General features: G+C 44.2%; 1 protein-coding gene across 1 annotated transcript in view; it reads left to right on the top strand.

Annotated features, from left to right (window-relative positions):
• The window catches only part of KMT2D (lysine methyltransferase 2D), a 110,115-nt gene that overhangs the window by 52,621 nt on the left and 40,132 nt on the right, over nucleotides 1–17,362 (top strand). Inside the window, exons 27-35 of the mRNA XM_070937756.1 lie at nucleotides 310–471; nucleotides 1,317–1,404; nucleotides 1,523–1,758; nucleotides 4,539–4,612; nucleotides 9,480–9,530; nucleotides 9,926–11,656; nucleotides 11,888–12,064; nucleotides 13,060–13,208; nucleotides 14,154–16,315. Coding sequence (XP_070793857.1) covers nucleotides 310–471; nucleotides 1,317–1,404; nucleotides 1,523–1,758; nucleotides 4,539–4,612; nucleotides 9,480–9,530; nucleotides 9,926–11,656; nucleotides 11,888–12,064; nucleotides 13,060–13,208; nucleotides 14,154–16,315 — 4,830 coding nt within the window. The remainder of the gene's footprint in view (nucleotides 1–309; nucleotides 472–1,316; nucleotides 1,405–1,522; nucleotides 1,759–4,538; nucleotides 4,613–9,479; nucleotides 9,531–9,925; nucleotides 11,657–11,887; nucleotides 12,065–13,059; nucleotides 13,209–14,153; nucleotides 16,316–17,362) is intronic.

Here is a 17,362-nt window from a genome sequence, read left to right as displayed (position 1 = left end):
CTACTGTCCCCATCCCCCTGCCAAGCGTCTGCTCCGTGGAGAGCAGCAGAGAAGGAAAGCTAGGTTTCTCTCCTGGTTTCCCTTCTGACTGCTAGCGAAAGGCTTAAAATCAGTCTCAGGTGCTCTCGTTTCCCATGTTTCTTGTTTTTTGCTCTCCTCATTCCCCATCCATGTCTCACTTCCCTTGTAATTCAGCCTGCTGTTATTGGAGACTCTCAGATTCCCTGCATTACTCAGCTTGCTCCAAATGAACTTCACTGCCTTGTGATTTCACTGTGACTTTCTCCCCCCACCCCCTCTTTTTAACAGAGTTGCCGAAAATGGAGAGCAAGGATGTTCAGCAGCTCTTCAAAGATGTCCTGGGTTCTACTGAGCGAGAACAGCAGCTTAATTCTGTTGGGGTAGATGCTGAGGCCAGAGGCATGCGTGATCCGAACTGCTCCCAGCTGGCCCAAAGGCCTTTTCTTCAAGGTAAGCTGTGAATACTGAGATTGGGGTGTTATACAGATTCTTACCTGCCTGAGATATTTTGGGTTTTCTACAATTAAAAAAGGGTGCCTATGTTTGGATTAGATCGTGGTTAAATCTCTTGTGCTTGGCTAGAACTCAGTCAGAAAATCAGTGCATTAATACTGGGTGATAAGTGCTCACTGGGACAGTTGGCCAAATAAATATACTTCACCCATAATAAAGCCAAAAAAACCCACACCATTATCTATTTTGTACACAGTACATATTTATGTGTTCTTTTACCCTTGATCCAGGGGTGCTATTCAGCATTTTCTGACAGGTTCTGGAGAATCGGTAGTGGAAATTTTGAGTAGTTCAGAGAACCGGCAAATGCCACCTCTGGCTGGCCCCAAAGTGGGGTGGGAATGGAGATTTTGCAATATCCTTCTTCCAGGAGTGGGGAGGGAATGGGGATTTTGCAGCATCCTTCCCCTGGAGTGGGGTGGGAATGGAGATTTTGCAGTATCCTTCCCCCAGGAGTAGGGAGGGAATGGGGATTTTGCAGTATCCTTCTGGAGTGGGGTCGGAATGGAGATTTTGCAGTATCCTTCCCCTGCCATGCCTACCAAGCCACGCCCACCAAGCCATACCACGCCCACAGAACCGGTAGTAAAAAAATTTGAATTCCACCACTGCCTTGATCCGTTAACTTCTGAAATTTAATTTTTAAGATTACTTCAGACCTCACCTGCTTAAGCTCACAGCTTCTTGCTTTAGGTGATATTCGCCAGAATATCTGGATGGTGCTTTACATATGTGAGCTCTTTTTGATTCAATCTCTGCAATGTTGCTCAACTCATTTGTAGGTGGTGGTACATCTCTTGGGCCCCTGCAGCCTGCTGTACCCATGGAGACTTACTCTGGAGTTTGCCCGTCCCCGTTCCTTGATAATAAGTAAGTCACCTACGTGTACAGCATAATCTCTGGGCTCAGCCCAGATCCCTTCCTTGACAGTTCCCCCATTATACCCTGCTGTTAATGTGTTTTCCTGTCTTCCCTCATCTCTGTATAGGGAGAGGAGTGGCTTCTTCAGCCCTGAGCAGTGTGAACCAGAGAGTCCTTGGGCCAGCAGCTCTGCAGCTTCCACACCAACTACACCCACCACAGAGGGGGAAAGTGACGGACTCTCGTATAACCAGCGGAGCCTGCAACGTTGGGAGAAGGATGAGGAACTGGGAGAGCTTTCCACCATCTCACCTGTCCTTTATGCCAACATGAATTTCCCCAGCCTGAAGCAGGATTACCCAGGTTAGTTACTTATTTTTCTCCTCTTTCTTCCTTCGTGTTTGAGGTCCTTTTAATGACCTCTCAGTCAGATCTGTGGAGATAGAAACAATATGCTTCCCTTTTGCGGTGGGCCTGCTGTGCAACAGAAATCAAAGTCAACAGTTCAAGGATCCCAATCATCTTCTTCAAGAAACCAAAGTTTGTGTGATTCAAAGAATCCAAATAATGCCGCTAGGATCAAATAAATCTGAAGAGCATTACAACCCATACCCTTACTTTGGGAGTCCTCTGCTTCCTTTGTTGGCATTATTGTTGTGTAATATCATTGTGTGACCCGCTGTTGCCAAATGCTAATACATTTCATTCAATTGTGTTATTATGGCACAGGGGTGGGCAACTATATGGCCCATTTACAACCTGTGGACTTCAACTCCCAGAGTTCCTGACCAGCCACATCTCTACATTTGTCAGTTTGGATCCGCTGTCCTTAAGCTCTATGTTCTCCTAGAATATATATGGAACTATTCATGTTGCCACTAAAGAAATCCTTGATTGAACCAGTTTTATGTGATAATATACTAGATGGAAAATAAATCTCTGCTTAGTTCGTCATATCCCAAATTTGTTTCCAAATGACATACCCCAGTTTTCCAGTTACTATGTTTATACTTTCTATTAAGCAGAACTCCTGGATAGGATACTCATGGGAACAGAGGGCAAAATAATTTTAAAAAATTATAACTTTTTGTTTAGTATTAAATTAGAAGAAGAGCAAGTAGAAGAAACATTGATTGCATGGGCAAAAAATTGTGGATACTCAATTGAGCTTGATAGATGGCAACAGTTATGGGAAAGGAACTATAAACTAACAGTGTCAACTGCAAATAAAGAGAATCAATATAAAATGTTTTACAGATGGCACATGCCTTCTGAAAAATTTGCAAAAACGTTTAAAGATAAATCAGCTAGATGTTGGAAATGCTACCAAATACTAGGATCTTATTATCACATGTGGTGGACATGTCCAAAAGCTAAAGATCATTGAAGCAGAATTAAGATATGGATAGAAGAAATGACTCAACAACATATTGATTTAAAACCTGAGTTGTTCCTACTGGGTATCCTACCAGAGAAAATTAGTAAAGAAAATGTATACTTGATTATACATATAATAACTGCAGCAAGAATAGTATTTGCACAAAGATGGAAAGCAGAGAAAATCCCTTTAGAAGCAGAAGTAATTAGAAAAATTTTGGACTATTCAGAGATGACTAGATTAACTTTAATGATTAAAGAGAAAGAGGACATGGAATATTTTAAGATATGGGGAGAAATTTTATGATTGGATAGAAAAGAGATATAAAGAATTTGATAAGCAAACAGGAGAAAGTTACATTAAATTATGTATTTTGGGGAAAATATTGAGATAGAGAAATGGGATTTATTAAGGAAGAAATAAGAAGAGGAGTAACAAAAAGAAGAAGTCACCGAAGAAACACCGAGATGATACACGGAAGGACAGATGTATTATATGTTTGTTTGTCTTAAAAAAAATTAACTTTTTATTTAAAAAAAAGCAGATCTATGAGTGACTTTAAGATTAATGATGATGTTGGTCTCAGAATATTTTTCGTGAATACCAAATTGTCTGTGATGTGGTTATTTATGAAGGAGAATGTCCAGACATTATTCCATTTTAGTTTTATCCAGGTGGTTAAAAAGCAAGTCCTAGGAGTTGTCCATGGTTATTTGTAGCAATGTGCTCAGAAGAGATGGTTATGGATATTTTTTCAGAAATGGTTGGGTGAGCAGTCAAGTTTGGGAAGAAGACTTGGACATTGATGGCTGTGCAGACTCAGAGGTAGGGAAGGAGGATAGGGAACGTGCTGGGAAGATTGGGGAGGCAGTAGGCCTGTGGGATATGGTGTTCTGGGATATTGGTGGTAGCAGCTGAGGGAGGGCTCAAGAAAGCTCAAATAACGGCAGGCAGACCTGGAGTGGTAGAGTGGGCAGCAGCTGTGTGATGTGCAGCAATCTAGCCCTCCTGGATTTGTTCAGATTTGTTTTTTCAAAAATCTGAAATAATTTCAGTTGATGCAAAATCGGTTTCCAGGTTCCAAGCAGGAGATTTCCCATTTCATGCACAATGCTAGTGTTTTCGTAATCTGTGAAACAAATTCTACTGTTTCACTCACGGCTGAAGCCTTGTGTTACCTTTGTGATTGCTCCAAAGAGATAGTGGTTCTAAACCCTGATTTGTGGTTTGCATTGTATTTTCTTATGCATTCTTCTCTCATCTGTTGCTTTCCAGATATGTTGAGCTTTTAGTACCATTATGGCAGTTAAAAATCAAACACATCTAGAAGCCATTGACTGAGAAAAATTGGTATAGTCTATTATCTGCCTGTAGCAGGATACAGAATCTACTGTTCTCTAGATGTTGCTGAGTATGACCAATGATGAGGGATATTAGGCGATGCTGTATCCTGTAGTATTCTTGGATTGACACAAAGAATTGGCTGTTTTTGTTTTCTGAGATGCGTTTAACAAAGTTGTTTAAAAATATAAGGATGGAATAAGCAGAGATCATGGAGATACTGACTGGGAAACTAGGCAGATGTGTTGCAATAAGAATATAATTCTGCTAGCCGGGTGGAATAAAGTGAACCTTTTGCTAAGTAGACTCCTACGCTGGCTTTATGATAAAATGTTTTTGTAGAATCCCTGGACAAAATTAACTGGCCTTGGCATATGAGTGTTTCCATTTAATTTCAATTTTATTCTTCTTCTACTACGTCCAGACTGGTCTAACCGTTGCAAGCAGATCATGAAGCTTTGGCGAAAGGTGCCAGCTCCAGACAAAGCCCCATATTTGGTAAGTGGGCCATGTAAATATGAGTTTTGAATTGGATATTTTGTGAAGCTTTTTAAAAAATGTGTTTATTTTTTCTCTTATATTTAATAGAATTTATTTAGATTTCTTTTTTTTTTAAAGTTTTTTATTTTTTTATTTTTATACATCTCATTGCATGAATGGTTAGATACCTGGGTGTCATACATTTCAAAACAAGTAAACATAACAATATTATTCCTAATCATTACATTTCATTTTCATTACTAATTTTACTAACATAACTTTTACTATCATCTTTCAGTTCTAATCCTTCTCATAGTTCTTCCATATGTTATATCCTCTTAATATCTATATTATTTTCCTCCTCTTATTTCTATTTCTCTTTTAGCCTCTTCCCCACCCCCTTCACCTATCACTCTAGTAATTGAAGCCGTGGTTCTTCCCTTTTTATATTATTTCATATTTCTAGCATCAATCATAATTTCTTTCAAGTATTTAATATATATCCCTTCATATTGTTGTTTTCCAATCCTTCAATCCTTATCATTCTCATTAAAATATATCCTACCTTTGTCTAATCTCAAATTGCTTAATTCTAGCTTTTCACTATTACTCACATTTTTATACATATTTAATAATATCCTTGTACAATTTCTACTTGTCAGATTTACAAAATAATTTCCCAATCTTTATAATTCTAATGATAGTATACATTACATTTCTACCTTACTGATATATATTCAGAAATAATTTTCATCTGTTAGACTACATACAATGCAGTTCTAGTATTCATACACATTATTAAAATATTTTTATAAAATATTTTGCTTTACATTCCTTTTCTTTTTCCTTTATCCCACATCTCTCACCCACATCCAAATTTTCAGTCTCCTTTTTTTCTTTTGGTTGTCTCCCATACCCTTCTTTTAGTTCTTTTATTTCATCTACTCTTAATTCTATATTTTGACTATACCCTCTAGCTTTCTCTCCCCTCGCCTTTTTTCCCCACCATCTAATTCTACAGCTATCTGTTCCAACCCCTTTTTCTTCTCCCCAGCTGTCTCCCTGTTTCTCCCATTTCCTTTTCACATCTTTTAAAGTATTTTCCTTCTGTTCTGATTCCTTATTCACTGTCAATTTTAATGATATCTTCTTGTTGTTGTCTTCTTCTTGTTGCTTTCCCAATTCTGCTGTCTCCTCCGCTCCTTCTAGTAGTTCCATTCTTTCCTCTTTGTCCTGGTGTTTACTTGTTATTCCTTTCATTATATTGCCCAATTTTTGATCTATGCGATCTATACCTCCAAATATTTCCATCATCTCCTTATGTTGTTCTTTTATGAGATCCTTAATGTCTTGATACATCAACTCCATTTCATTGTCTCCACTTGCTTCCATTTTACAGTCAGTCCAATTTAAGAAAAGAAACCAGGGGGTTATCCACGCCTCTTCCAGTCACTTTTATTTGCTCAACAATATTCAGGGGTCACTTGGCTAAAGGTCTTGTTTATTGTATAAATCTCCAATAATTTTAAAGTAAATACTTATGGTCTAGCAAATGCGGAAGATCCCAAAATTGCACAGTTCTCCTTTTAGCAGCAGATGGCGCTCAATTTTCAAATTGCTGCTGGCTCTGTACAATGCTAATAGTCTGTTTTCAATTGTTTTAAATTATAAATCCAAGATGTGGGCAAAATTGATAATAATGAAAAACAAGTTCCAGATCGAATTCCAGTATTTTTTGAAATACCTTTTCAATCCCACGTCTTCTCTTTTTCAATTTTCAAAATTTAATCAGAGTTCAATTTTCTTTTCCTTAATTTTCTTTAAAGAATTCTCTTCTTAAATAATCTGTTTTTTTAAAAAAATGTGCTTATTTCGCCGCTAGCAAATAGTTCAAATATGCTTTTCCCTTGACTTTCTTGGGGTCAATTTTCAATAGCAGATATTCTCTTACCCAGATCACACGCCACTCACTTTCTTCCTTCTGCACAGTCTTATATATTCAGTCTGTCTTCGGCTTCATGACAGCCATATTTGCTGCCACTGCTTCTTGTCGTCATTGGAGGGGGCTTTCCTAGTCAGGGAAGGGAGATGTGGCTCCCTTCTACCTGCTTGGCTATCCCCCTTTGCTTTGCCACCCCTCCAGGGTGGCTATGGTCCCAATTTGGACCCTCTGATAAGGAGAGGTTGGAGCCGGCTGCGGAACTCGCGGTCCAGGCTTCCGAAGGCGCCAGAAGTACAACTGAAAGTCCTGAATTTATTTAGATTTCTTAAGGGGAGGATACACTCTTGGTATCCCATAGGAATGTATCCTATCTTCTTAGCACAACCACTACAGAATGTTGTACTGTATGTAGAGCATTTGTGTTCAGCCACCCACTCTTTAATACATCCTATTTCATTTTCTCCTAATTCTCATCATACCCCAAGCTTTCTTTTTGGAGGGTTTCCTCTTTAATGTTTTTTTATACTTCTCCAGACTGAATGCCCTGAATCAGGTGATGCCACTCTTGCTTGTAAGCAGATTGTGCAGAAATCCACACTTGGAAAATGAGATTGCTGTTATGAACCTGTGAGGGGGAAAGAATCATTTGTTCTGAGAGTCTGTTGCACTTCTCTCACAAATAGAAGTAAAGCACTTGTGCCGATCTTTGAACTGCTTTAGGAGTGGGACACATGAAGTTCCAGGGTTTCTCTATGAATAAATGAAGAGAATGACAGGCAGAATAAAAATCCTGGTGATGGCGTTTCACTCAGAGTAGCCGGATCTCCATTAACATGAAGAGTTTGAAACAAAGAGGGTTTTGTCAAATTATAATTATCTAATTTATGCGTTTGGGGACTATAAAAGATTAAAAGGGATGTGGAAGACAATTACTAACTAAGAGGGGAGAAAAGAGGGAGGAGAAAGAGCAAGATGGCAACTACTCAACCAGAAGAAAGGCAGAAGTCATAATTCTATTCCTCCTTCCTTTCTCTCTTTCTTCTCTTTTATACTTTTATTGTATTTAAAAATTCTAAATAAATGTAAAGTTTGCTAGTCCAGTATAGTGTGGCCTAACGAACCTAGTCTAGATATCTAATCTAATGAAGAGAAGGACTGGGGTGACTTGATCGCAGTCTTCCAGTGTTTGAGGGGCTGTCGGGGAGAGGGTGGGTTTGGCCTATTCTCCAAAGCACCTGAAGGCAGGAGAAGAAGCAATGGGTGGAAACTAATCAAGGAGAGAACCAACCTAGCACTAAGGAGGAATTTCCTGACAGAATAATTTCTCAGCGGAGCGAGTTGCCTCCGGAAGTTGTAGATGCTCCATCACTGGATGTTTTTGTGAAGAGACTGGATAGCCATTTGTCCAGGGTGGTATAGGATCATCTGATTGAGCAGAGAGTTGAACTAGACCAGGGGCAGGCAATTGTGGCTCTTTTACAACCTGTGGACTTCAACTCCCAGAATTCCTGAGATAGCCAAGCTGTCTCAGGAATTCTGGGAGTTGAAGTCCACAGGTTGTAAAAGAGCCACAATTGCCTGCCCCTGGACTAGACGACCTCCAAGGTTCCTTCCAACTCTGTTATTCTGTATTCTGTAATTATCCTGTGATCCATTCCAAGGGTTTTTCAAGCCCATTTGGCCTGCAGAAAGAAATTCCTAGTAAGCCCTTCTTCTGTTCTGATGTAGCCAAAGCTAATCAGCTCTGTGGGAATAACAGGACCTCTCCTGTTCTATCTTGTTTGGTATTTTGGGCAGTATTCTAATATTTCTTGGATGACTCCCCTGCTTCTGCATACCCAGAACAGAATAGTTTTAGGTTTTCACCTTCTTATTCTCTTTCTTTTCTTCCATTCTGAGGACAGCTGAAGCCCCTGTCATTTGCTCCACTGGGCAACAATTGTTCAGGAATCCATTTTTTTTGTCCTGTGTTGAATGTTTACTGTACCAATCATGGCAAGAAAGTGGGGTTAAAGGAAAGAGTCCCTATTGCCCTCCTCTGCTACAAATACTTATTTGGATTTGCAGACAGATACCTGATTTTTAAAACATTAAACCATGCTTTGGATAAGTTGATTTTGATCCCAAAAGGATGTTATATACTTAACAGTATATGACTTAAAGTGACTATGTATTAAGAGCCATGCTGGCGCAGTGGTTAGAATGCAGTATTGCAGGTGAATTTTGCCGACTGCCAGGAGTTCAGTCCTGACCGGCTGAAGATTGACTCAGCCTTCCATCCTTCCAAGGTCATTAAAATGAGGACCTATGGTAGATTGTTGGGGCAATATACTGATTATGAAAACTGCTTAGAGAGGGCAGTAAAGCACCGTGAAGCGGTATATAAGTCTAAGTGCTATTACTAGAGAAATAAAGGTTTGGAGACAAAATATTTGATTTTTTGAAGTGTTTTGAATTGATAGCCATTAGCAATAGTCAATTATTTTATATTACACACAAAATATATTATACACACACACACACACACATACATGTATGTATATATGTATGTGTATATTATACTATTATTTATTTGATTTGTATCCTGCCTTCATTGTTTTGACAAATAACTCAAGGCAGTGAGCATATCCAACACATCTTCTTCCTCCTATTTTCCCACAGCAACAATTCTGTGAGGTGGGTTGGGCAGAGAGAGAGTGTGATGGGCCCAAGGCCACCCAGTCAGCTTTCATGGCTAAGGCTGGGTTAGAACTCACAGTCTCCCGCTTTTTAGCCTTAACCGCCAGCCCAAACTGTCTTTCATAGTATTAAAATACTATATATTTTGATGATTTGAAAATAACAAATTATCTGACTTGTTCAATAGCATTGAGTGACTGGAGAGGGGTTGTATGGGAGGGATTTTGTTTTCCCTCTCTCATCTTACTCTTATTTCTCTGACAGCAAAAGGCCAAAGATAACCGGGCAGCCCATCGCATCAACAAGGTGCAGAAGGTAGGTAAGACAATAGATATGAAATGGGATTGGTTGAAACCAGGACAGAGAAATTTGGGGAAACTAGGCCTGACATGCCATGGTACTCATATGGAATATATTCTTTCCAAGGTTGTATGTGATTCGGTGCCGAGAAAAGCTGAATCCTGTGTTGACACCTATTTTTCAGTACACATTAATCAAATTTAGAGGGAGAAAGAACAGAGACCATTGACAGCACCTCAGGGTTTTTCAAGGACCACTTAGATACTCTTCTTCTCCCGCCTCCCCAGGAATATCTAGCTTTCCATGTTCCTTAAAACTTTAAACTCTTTGTATTTTGCCTTTGCGTCTGCTCTTCTGGCATTGACGATGCCTTTGTCCCTTTGGGGCACTTTGTTCTCCCTTTTCCACAGCAAGCTGAGAGCCAGATCAGCAAACAAACCAAAGTGGAGGTGCTGCGAAGGCCCGACCGCCCCACGCTTCATCTGCGCATACCATCTCAGCCGGGGGTGCTGCCTGGTGCCCCTCAGCCGTTGCCACCTCCTTCCTCTGCTGCTTCAGCCTCTGGACAGCCCCTCTATATTAATCACGCTGCAGCTCTGCCAAGTGGGCCGGGTATTGAGTCGCCCAGTGAGCTCTTCCTTAAGCTTCCCTCTTCTGCCACCAGTGCCCAGCCCCCAGTGCAAGTGCCTTTGCACGAGCCCTATGGCATGGCCTCTGCTTGCCCTCCACCAGATCCAGGTTTTCCTTCCCCCTCCTTGGTGGGCCAGAGTCCTACAGTGCCTAGCGGCTTTGTCTCTTCCTCTTCTGCCTCCTCTGGACAATCTCCGCTCCTACCAAACCTTCGTCCGTCCCCGCAAGCTGGAGAGTTGCAGCCCACCCCGCCTGGAACTCCAAGGCATCAGCCCTCCACGCCGGATCCCTTCCTTAAGCCACGCTGCCCTACTGGATCCTTGGAAAACTTGACTGTGCCTGGAAGCCCTCAGCGAGCTGCGCTTCTGCTTTCTCCCCCACCCTTTGGGGAGCAGCAAAAAAAGGGGCTGGATATCAAGAAGGAAGAGATCGGTCCAGGGATCAGCTCTCCTAGTTACAGCTGCAGCTATAGCAACTCCCCTTCCAGTGCTCTCCCCTCCAATGAAATGAAGGCCCCGGACGTTTTTAAAGCCCCGCTCACCCCACGCCCGTCTCAGGTGGAGCCACAAAGCCCGGGTTTAGGGCATCGTCCCCCAGATTCTCACCCTCTGGCTGCTTCCCCACCCAGCCAGGCTGATCTCTACAGGCAGTCGCCTTACCCAGATCCCTATGCCCAGCCCCCACTGACCCCGAGGCCTCAGCCCCAACCCCCAGAGCCTTGCTGTGTTTTGCCTCCCCGCTCATTGCCTTCGGACCCCTTCTCACGCATACCTGCCAGCCCACAGTCTCAGTCAAGCTCCCAGTCCCCTCTCACTCCCCGTCCCCTTTCCACTGAAGCCTTCTGCCAGTCTCCCGTCACTCCTCGCTTTCAGTCCCCTGACCCCTACTCCCGGCCCCCCTCCAGGCCCCAGTCCCGGGACCCCTTTGCCCCCCTGCACAAGCCCCCTCGGCCTCAAATTCCAGACGTTGGCTTCAAGCCAATGCCCGTCTCCCATAATACCCTGGCAGTTGGGAATTTCTCAGCGGTGCCACCCTCATCTGAGTCCCACCCAAAGACCAACCAGCAGTCTCAGTTTATTCGTTCTCCTGGTGCCAGTGTCTTTCCCGGTGCTCAGCCGCAGATGCGGTTCACCTTCCCTCCCAATGAGCCAGTCAAGAACCCTCCTTCCCAAGGGGTCAACAGCCATTTTGCTCCTGGCAAACCTCAAAGCACAAGCTATGTTTCTTCACCGGGCTTCCATCAGGCTGGGAGCCCTCTGGGCCCAAGCAAGAACACCCCAGACTCTTACACGATCTCCCCGTTACGACCTCCGTCGGTGCTGCCCCAGCAGCCACCTTCACAGCAAGATGGCGCTTTGTCCTTTCTGCCACGAGGAGGCATGCCTTCAAGTGACAAGAGAGAGGAGGGGACAATAGGACCCCCCAGCAGGGAGCTGCAAGAACTGACGGCTGGCCAGGAGGGGGCTGTCGGCAGCAACGCCACCCAGACAGAGATGGAAAAACAGCGCCAGGTGAGTGGATTACATTGGGGCAGGGAAGTTGGATTTCAGCTTTATGGGAAGTAGAGCAGATGGATCAAGAGACAGGAAGAGCCTCCATGGCCTTTTTCCAGTCCAGCTACCTGAGTGTAGTAAAGATTATGTGTGTCCTGAAGCAGGCAAGAAAGGCAGATTTGCTTAAAGGGCTTCTGAGCACAAGATATTCACAACTGTCTGTGCCCCATTCCTTTGGTCCTCTACCAGCGCCAGAGGCTCCGGGAGTTGCTCATCCGTCAGCAGATCCAGAGGAACAACTTGAGGCAAGAAAAAGAGAGTGCAGCAGCTGCAGCCACCAGTGTTCAGTCCTCCTGGAATGCCGAGGGCACCGGGCCAGCCTTTGAGCAGATCAACCGCAGCATGACTCCTTACCCATCAGCACAGGTAGGCCTGTAGCCACAGAGAGAGACTTGGATCCAACTGCACTGTGAATTGTGGAATCTGACTTTCCATATTGTTTTTGATATATCACCGAAAAGGTTCTGTCAGGCACAAAAGATAGGGTCCATGCTGGAAGGATCAATTAAACCTATTTACTGGTATTGGTAAGGAATCTTCTCAACTAGTTGTCAGCACCTGGGAAGAGTTAGATAAGGGTCGACAGCACCCAAGAGGGGGTTGGGCTTAATTCGCTTGTAGCTATGTAGGGATTTTAGGCTGATCTCCCTTTTCACCCTGCCATTCGTTCTACAGATTCCATTCTTTCTGACATTCTGGAACAGAGACAGTACCAGGGTCTAAATCTGCTCTATCTGTTGTATGCATAACCTTTTACACATGCTGCTGGGTCCAGTGTTTAAAAAATTGATACTGCCTTGATGGGTTAAACGTGTAGTGCTAAATCGTGTTAAATCTAGTGAAATAAATGTTCAAATGAATATAATTGGGTGATGTCCTGATCGCACTAAACTTTGTACATTATTTATTTTATTTATTTGTTAAGTTTTTATGCCATCCATCTCCCCTATAAGGTGACTTTACATTATGACTTTCCGGAAAGTATTTAATTCCACATAGAACTCATACTAACAAAAGAGAATAGTTGTAGCTAAACTGTGGGGTTCTTGGTGCTCTCTGAGCTTGGTTGTTTTCTTGCCCATGTTTCATTACTCAACAAGGTAACATCAACAGAGCTAAAAGTCTGTAGAAGTCTTGGATGAGAAGCAAAACATCTTCAAAAAACAAGAAGAAGAAGAAAGTCCACTTGCTTCCTGAAAAAGCACCTTTGGATCAACAGTGCTAGTATGTTGATGTTACCCAGTTGGGTAATAAAACACGGGCAAGAAAACAACCAAGCTCAGAGACACAAATGACCTCCAGAACTCATCCTGTTCTGTCAAGCAGTAATAGTCTTGAATGTTGACTCTTCCTTTCTGTAGGACAAGGGACTACTTGGCAGCCTGGGGAGCGCTCCAGGAGGCAGCAAGCTGCCCAGTGGTGTGATGGTACAGGCACCCTACATGCAGGATGAGCGATTGGCCCGGCCACCTCCAGCGGCAACACCCTCTGCCATGGATATCAATGGCAGGTAAGAGGCAAATCATTGATCAGTAGGACTCACTTTCTAGCCAACAGGAGGTTTCTTGCTTGTTTGTGACTCACTCCACCCGCTTTTATGCACACACCCACACCCCAGAGCATCCTAGGATAGAGCCACGGTGACGTAGTGGTTAGAGTGCAGTACTGCAGGCTACTTCTGCTGAGTACCGGCTGCCTGCAATTTGGCAGTTCAAATCTCACCAGGCTCAAGGTTGACTCAGCCTTCCATCTTTCGGAGGTTGGTAAAATGAGGAGCAAGATTGTTGGGGGCAATATGCTGACTGTAAACCGCTTAGAGAGGGCACCGCCAAGCGGTATATAAGTCTAAGTGCTGTTGCTATTGTGCCACAGAAATGTAGTGATGAAACGATGATATCGAGTAGCAAAAGCAAGCTGTGCAAATTATTCATTTATTAAATTTACATTGTCACCCAATTCTTAGCAGCCATGGTTTACAAATGATTTAAACAGGAAAATAGTAAAAAAAAAAAAAAAAAAAGTGGCAAACAAAAAGGGTCGAGATGGCAGAATAGAAAACTGGATAAAAACAAACATTGGTCACAACTGCCACCTGGTAGGGAAACTGTCCCCTGTTTTTGAGGATTTCTTCGTACTGGCACCATTATATTACCGGGGCAGAGGAGGGGGGAGAGATATAAAAGATATTCATCTATTTATCGAATTTGTAAATTTTCCATCTCGCTGTTTGGGTCGACTCCAGAAAGCAGTGGTGGGTTGCCCCCGGTTTGAACCGGTTCACAAGAACTGATAGTAAAACGGGCGGGAGGCTCTGCCCACCACCCCAAATGTCATCGGCGATCTGCACATGCGCGATCCAGGTGCGAACCGGTAGTAAAGTTAAGTAGAACCCACCCCAGGTGAATGGTAATAGGTTACCTAACCCGTTTTTTTTTTTAAATGTCTCCTTTTTCAGGCCATCAGTGACTGCAGCTGCCCAGTCCTTTTATCCCCGCAGTGTCTTCCAAACGCCACCTACACAGCAACAGATGTGGCAGCAGCAACAGCAGCAGCAGCAGCAACAACAAGCAGCATCCATGCGTCTCCCAATCTCTTCACGTTTCCCCCAGCCCCCCACCCAAGACCTAAGTCGACAAACTTTGGGAGGCCTGGCTCCACGCCTGCCCGGTCCTGGTGAACAATTTCAGACTTCCTCTGGCCCACTGGGAGCCCAGTTCATTGAGTTGCGGCACAACATCCCAAAGGGAGTGCTAGGAAGTGGAGCTGGCCCTCCCTTCATCCAACAGAATCTGCAGGCTCGACCCAGATTCTTCCTGCCTGGGAACGACAGCACCAATCAGGCTTTGAAAGCTTCTGTTATGCCTGTGCAGGCCCCTGTCCTGGGAAACCAAGGCCTACAATCACAGAAGATCCCTATTTCATCCACTCTTCAGGGTTCAGAGATGAGCAATAATCATCACTCTCATGCCAAGGCCATTCCCCAGTTGATACTGCCCCCTGGCAACATGGAGGCGCGACACATCGCAGCTCGAACACCCTCTTCATCTGTCCCTAAAGATGTACCCCTCACCTCAACTAACATTGATTCTACCCCAGCCACTGGCAAGAATCAGCTGAGTCTGGTCAGTAGGCCATTAGCTTGCGAGGTCCCAGTGGAACCCGATTTAGATGATGAGTTTGATTCTCACAAGGATCTTGTTGAAGATGACGATGACTTGGCCAACTTAAGTCTTGATCCAGACGTTGCCAAGGGTGATGATGATCTTGACAACCTGGATAACCTGGAAACCAATGACCCGCACCTCGATGATCTATTAAATGGTGATGAGTTTGATTTGCTGGCGTATACAGACCCAGAGCTGGATACTGGAGATAAGAAGGATATCTTCAATGAGCATTTGCGGTTGGTGGAATCTGCCAACGAAAAGGCTGAACGTGAGGATCGGCTCAAAAAAGAACCCTCCGTAAGTCCCTACCTCAAGGATGCTCCTTCTGCTGGTGTTGGCAAGCCAGATGAACAGAAGGCACCATTAATGCCCAGAGATGATGTTCCCAAAGTGAAAGAGGGACTTGGTCTTCTTCAGGTTCCCTGTTCATCTTCTGCAAGGGTGTCTCCATCCCCCATCCTTGCAACCTTCAAGGCCCAAAGTGACCTGCTGGACAGCAAAATGGCTAGCCTGCCAGCTGATATCAAACCCAAGATAGAGGAAGGGTGTTTAAAGTCTTCGCCCTGCCAGTTTAACACTAGCACTGTAGAGAAGCCTCCTGTGAAATCTGAAGGAGCAGAGAAAATGATTGCTACCTTAGGAGTCAACATCAAAACCAACCAGAATCTTATGAGTCCTGGTGGAGTGCATCTTGGCATTACTCAGTTCCACAGCAACAATCACCCTCCCATATCAGATAAAGTCCTCTACAGCACCCAAACTCGTCCATCGCTTATTCCTGTCTCAATGCCCAACAACACTAATTCCATCCTGGAAAAGTTTGAGCTAGACGGAGGACCCTTGAGTTTGAGTAGCAGTCAGCAGCATTCTCCAGCTGATGAACTAGACAAAATGGAAAGCTCCTTGGTGGCCAGTGAGCTCCCTCTCCTGATTGAAGATCTGCTGGAACATGAAAAGAAGGAACTGCAGAAGAAGCAGCAGATGTCTGCCCAAATGCCGGGGGGTTCCCAGCACCTCCAGCCCCACACTGTGTTGGCACATCCTGCTCCCCCTTCCCAACCTCATGATGGGCAGCTAGTAAGCCCTCAGCAACAGCTTCAGTTGAGCATTGTGGCCAGACCACAGGGCATGGTGGGCAACCAGCAACTGATGCATCAGCAGCAGCAACGTCTGGCTGGTCCTCAGCAAAACCAAGGGCTAGCACCACACCTGGCAGTGCCTCAGAACCAGTCTCAACTGCTTACCCCTCAGCATGGCATGCAGGCCACTCACAGCCAGCAGAACCAACAGCAGCTCTTAGCCCAGAAGAATATGCAAGGTGTCCAGCAGCAGCAGATGATGGGACTTAAGCCTCAGCAAATTGTGATGCAACAGCAACAGCAACAGCAGCAGCAGCAGCAACAACAGCAGCAGCAGCAGCAGTTGGCTAACAGCTTCTTCCCTGATACTGGTATGTGTCAGGTGCAAAAGATCAGGACCACATGCAAAGCTCCAGTTAAACTTTATTACTAATCATGCCTATACACAAGCATCTACTCAGCTAATGGTTAGCACTAACTTGACATTAGAAAAGGATCAATGGAATTCAAGAGGGTTGGATTTGGTCCATTTGTGACTATGTAGAGACTCTAGCAGTGGTGGAATTCAATTTTTTTTACTACCGGTTCTGTAGGCATGGCTTGGTGGGTGTGGCTTGGGCGTGGCAAGGAAAGGATACTGCAAAATCTCCATTCCCATCCCACTCCAGGGGAAGGATACTGCAAAATCCCCATTTTCTTCCCACTCCTGGGGGAAGGATATTGCAAAAATCTCCATTCCCACCCCACTCTGGAGCCAGCCAGAGGTGGTATTTGCCAGTTCTCTGAACTACTCAAAATTTCTGCTATCGGTTCTCCAGAACCTGTCAGAACCTGCTGAATAGCACCCTGGACTCTAGGCTGACTCCTCTTTTGACTCCACCCCCAGATTCTGCCATTCTTTCTCTTACATGATGGGAATTACAGCTAATCCCTGGGTTACGAGGGTTCATTTAGTGCCCAGCGCCCGTTCGAAGTTACAAGATAAGCGCCCACTAGTGTTTACGAGCAAGTCCCAAAATTACAAATGTTGCAGCACCACAGCAGTTGTTCACCCTTACGAATGACTGCAAGTCTGCAACATTAACTCTATTCTCCTGCCCCTGCTCCCCAGAACTGCTTCCCCCTCCCATCCTGTTGGGGCCGGACTCACTTACTTTACAAGATCTGTCTTCTCTCTGCCACGGTTACTTTGCTTTTGAGGGACAGGAGAGTTGATGGAAACTCTTAGCTGCCGTAATATCGTGCGAGTTCAGGTACCCATCCTCTTTTGCAGAAACTGGGTGCCTGAACTCATGCGAGATCACGGAACACAGAAATTTTCATTCTCGGCGCTAAAACTGTTTGTGGTGCCTGTCTCCTGCTCCTCTCCCCAACTCCTTTCCGCCGCCACCCAGACACTTTTTGCCAAGACAGAGACC

Source organism: Pituophis catenifer, unplaced genomic scaffold (assembly GCF_029215685.1).
Source record: "Pituophis catenifer annectens isolate HBS135680 unplaced genomic scaffold, rPitCat1.0.hap2 SCAF_2, whole genome shotgun sequence".
NCBI lineage: Eukaryota > Metazoa > Chordata > Lepidosauria > Squamata > Colubridae > Pituophis > Pituophis catenifer.
This window is presented reverse-complemented; position numbering and strand designations above follow the sequence as displayed.